The 4,010-nt window shown below is 34.8% G+C and overlaps 1 protein-coding gene across 1 annotated transcript; it reads left to right on the top strand.

Annotated features, from left to right (window-relative positions):
• Positions 1-1,072: 1,072 nt before the first annotated feature.
• LOC143608552 (uncharacterized) lies at positions 1,073-3,535 on the top strand. The gene is made up of 2 exons (XM_077083567.1): positions 1,073-1,320; positions 2,302-3,535. Exon 2 carries the CDS (start codon positions 2,308-2,310, stop codon positions 3,391-3,393), a length of 1,086 nt encoding a protein of 361 aa, XP_076939682.1. The 5' UTR covers positions 1,073-1,320; positions 2,302-2,307; the 3' UTR covers positions 3,394-3,535.
• The last annotated feature ends 475 nt before the right edge of the window (positions 3,536-4,010 follow it).

Here is a 4,010-nt window from a genome sequence, read left to right as displayed (position 1 = left end):
GGTTGCTAATTATATATCAAAGATTACGTTTACTACAAGAAGTATATGTGTAACTTACCCTTCACTAATCACTATATTACTATTGAAATTTAAAGATAAAGAATATGTTTTTTTTAATCGGAAAGGTTTAAAAATAAAGAATTGAATAAATTCTAATTATGTTTGTCAAGGAAATTAAAATACGTTTAAATTCTAATTGCCCTATATCCGTTTCCGACTGAATTTTGAACTTGGTCCCACCTCGTTAATATTTTTTAAATACATTTTGAGCCTCCCTGGCCGCGAACTAGTCCAAGTTTCGCCACTGAAACCAATTTTTGCAATTTCCCGGCTTTTGTAATTTCTAAGATTTCTTTGCAACTTGTCTAATTAGGAATTTAACAACCTTATTTTTATTTGATTAACAAAATAAATAAATTATGGTGATTGAAATGAGTGACGACATCTTTTAAGGTAGTTCAGGATAAACTTAGGTGAAAGTGCATGATTGGTGAAGTCCTAGAGTAGTTTAAAAAACTAAAAAAAAGCATCCCACACCATTACTGTTTGCACTATTATTACCTTATCCGGTTGGTCATTGCGATAATACTTAATGTAGGTAGTGTTTGATATGCATAATAGTTAGTCGAAATGAATTGACCACTCCGAGAAGAATGAAAAAAAACAGGGTTTTAATTTGTTAATGAAATAAAATCACATATTGCACAATAAAATCTCATTCACTCCATAGATGTCATAACCGTTCACCGTAACCCTCTCCCTACTTTTTTTCTTCATTCCACTCTCTTTCAACCTACTTGCTCAAGACCACAACCATTTTATCATAGACCGACCAACACCTAACATGATAAAAAACTGGTAATGATCAATTCCATTCTCCAGCATTACATAACATTATACCAAAAACACCCATAGAATTTTCTTTTCCAATAACATTTTTGTATTGTAAGAAAATAAATTCTAAATACTAGGAACCTTTAAAGTTATTAATGATTAAAATATACAAATAATGATAATAATAAAATATTATAAAGTAGGAGGCAACTTATAAAAATGGGGACACACGAATGCACAAGCTAGCTTTCACATACTACACACTACACTCTACAAAAGAAAACCCATCAATTGTTTTCAAGGGACAACAACTACATAACATTATCTTTCATAGTTTTAACGTTATTATTATTGTTGATAATAATAATAATAATAATAATAATAATAATAATAATAATAATATCTTTGTTCTCACTTCTCAAGCTTGATTGCCTGCTGCAGATTTCAGAGTATCAAAATTTAACCAATTATTTGGTCATCAAAAAGGCAAGAAATCACCCAACTTTTTATTTATTTTTTGTATTTTTCAACTTTCTTGATTTCTTATGAATCTAGTTTAATTTTCGGTGATTGAAATTGCTTTTGCTCATCAAAATTGATGATTAATTAGTTATAATTCATGAATGTGTTCACTATTTGCTGTTTCGTGAAGTCTTTTTATGCAAAAGGTTGTGACTTTACTCAAATTCCTCTGTTTTTTTTATCTTTAAAAATCAGTATTTGTTCTCAAAAACCTGCAAAAGTTGATTATTTTCAGTTGGAAAATATGAATTTGCCCTATATTTGCTCAAAATCTTCTTAAAGTTTTTTTTTTAATATTTTTTATGCAAAAGTGTGTGACTTTACTCAAATTCCTCTGTTTCTTGAACTTTATAAATCAGTATTTGTTCCCAAAAACCTGCAAAAGTTGATTATTTTCAGTTGGAAATAATGAATTTGCCCAATATTTGCTCAAAATCTTCATAAAGTTTTTTTATTTTTATTTTATTATTATCATTTTATGCAAAAGTGTGTGACTTTACTCAAATTTCTCTGTTTCTTGATCTTTAAAATCAATATTTATTCACAAAAACCTGCAAAAATGATTATTTTCAGTTAAAGTTCCTGAATTTTCCCAATATTTGTTCAAAATCTTTATAAAGTTTTTTTATTTTTATTTTTTTGGGCTTTTTGTGAAATCTTTATATGCAAAAGTGTGTGGCTTTACTCAAATTCCTCTGTTTCTTGATCTTTAAATCAATATTTTATCCACAAAAACCTGAAAATAGATTATTATTAATTATAAATTATAAACTTTTGCCCAAGATTTAATCTTTATAAATGTGCTTCTTTTTTTTGTGTTGTTTGTGAAATCTTATTATGCAAAAGTGTGTAACTTGATTCATATTCTACTATTTCTTGATCAATATTTATTCATAAAGTTAATAATCTAAAGTTCTTGCTGCATAATATCTTTAAAACTTGCAGGCTTTCATGGAATCCCCTCAATCTGTTGTGTCACCATTCAAGACCTCATCCGTGTACCCCGAACCCGAACCCAAAAACCAACTCGATCTTTTAACGAAAAACCCGACAAAGAAGCCCGAACCCGAATCAGGCCTCGGTGTTCTTGATGTCCACATTCATCAAGCTAGAGACATCCAAAACATATGCATATACCACAAACAAGATGTTTATGCCAAAATATGCATCACTAGCCACCCCGAAAAGGCGGTCACCACTCAAACCGTCAACGGCGGTGGCCAAAATCCGGTCTTTAACGAAACCCTTCGAATCAATGTTCCTGCAATTGATTCTTGTTCACTTAAAGTTGAAATCTTTATGTTGAGCAGAGTTAGAAATTATCTTGAAGATCAACTTTTAGGATTTTGTTTAATCCCGTTATCCGAAATCGTCGTTAAAAACGGAAAGTTCGAAAACGAGTTCTGTTTATCGTCCACCGATTTGTTCCACTCGCCTTCGGGTTTCGTCGACTTGTCGTTAACGTACACCGGAGCCACCCCTGACGTAATTACGATCCCACCGCCACCTGCCGCCAACGGTGCGGTTACCGACTCGGAGCTGGCCGAACTCGACAAAATCGAGTTCCCGGACCCGAAGATCGTGACCGAAAACCATATGATGGTGACCGAGTATTACGGTTTGAGCTCGGAAAGCGATGATCAAACCGAGCCTGTTACAGAAACCGTTGAGCCCGTTGAAAGCCCGAAGCCCAAGTCCCCACCGACGAGTGTCTCAACTAATGAGTCTCAATGTGCAAATCACGGGTTGGGTAAAGACAGTGAACCCGAGAGTGACTCGGTGAGCAAGGGCCCGGTGAAGAAACCCGTGGTGTCGGTTTTGACCGACTTTGACCAAAAAGTTGTGCAACAAGACTTTGTGGATTTGTACATGAAGAGTATGCAACAGTTTACCGAGTCGTTGGCGAAGATGACGCTTCCGTTGGATGTTGAGAAAGAGAGTCCGGGTCCGGGTTCTGGGAAGTCGGATTCGGACCCTAAGGTTCAGACACCGAATGGGTCGGGTCGGGTGTTTTACGGGAGCCGGGCTTTCTTTTAAAGTTGTTTGTGATTTAAATGTGACAAGTTAGGGTTTAGAATAAGAAGACCCAAGATTAATACTCTTTTAGTTTATGTATGAATGTATGTATTGATCCATGTGTTTTAACCTCTTGTGTTTATGGAGTTTAATCTTTGCTTCACTGCTAATTATGTATTAGTTCGTATAATATACGTATGTGTCGATTATCCTAATCGGGTTTCTATGATGTGTCGTCACGCACCTAACGTGCATTTGTTTTTATTAATCCCAACTATCATCTTTTGACCATTGCTGGTCTTAACTAACGAGTTGACTGCTAACGGTCCATCTTTTAATGTATTTATCCCCAAATGGTCCACGACTAACGGAACCTTAACGTTGTTACTTGAAGGTTGCCAGAAAAACGTTTTTAGCCGAAAAAGTCACATTTTTTGCCGGAAAACTCAACATGAACACCACCACTGCCACCAACTAACAACCACCACTTGAGCACCACCAACCGATTGCAGCAATGGCTTTAGGGTTCCGACGACCTCAATAATTGGGGGCTTTTACTAAAATATGGTTCCTAAAGGTTCCGATCTAAGATTACAAAGATGTTTGGGACGGAAATGTTGAGTTTCCCGAAAAATGTG

Source organism: Bidens hawaiensis, unplaced genomic scaffold, assembly GCF_021521415.1.
Source record: "Bidens hawaiensis isolate Kalapana, Puna unplaced genomic scaffold, B.hawaiensis_p1.1 tig00419396_1, whole genome shotgun sequence".
Taxonomy (NCBI): Eukaryota; Viridiplantae; Streptophyta; class Magnoliopsida; order Asterales; family Asteraceae; genus Bidens; species Bidens hawaiensis.
This window is presented reverse-complemented; position numbering and strand designations above follow the sequence as displayed.

Bases quoted from the DNA above. Each gene is read 5' to 3' on its own strand.
- LOC143608552 (XM_077083567.1), top strand. From the start codon at position 2,308: ATGGAATCCCCTCAATCTGTTGTGTCACCATTCAAGACCTCATCCGTG.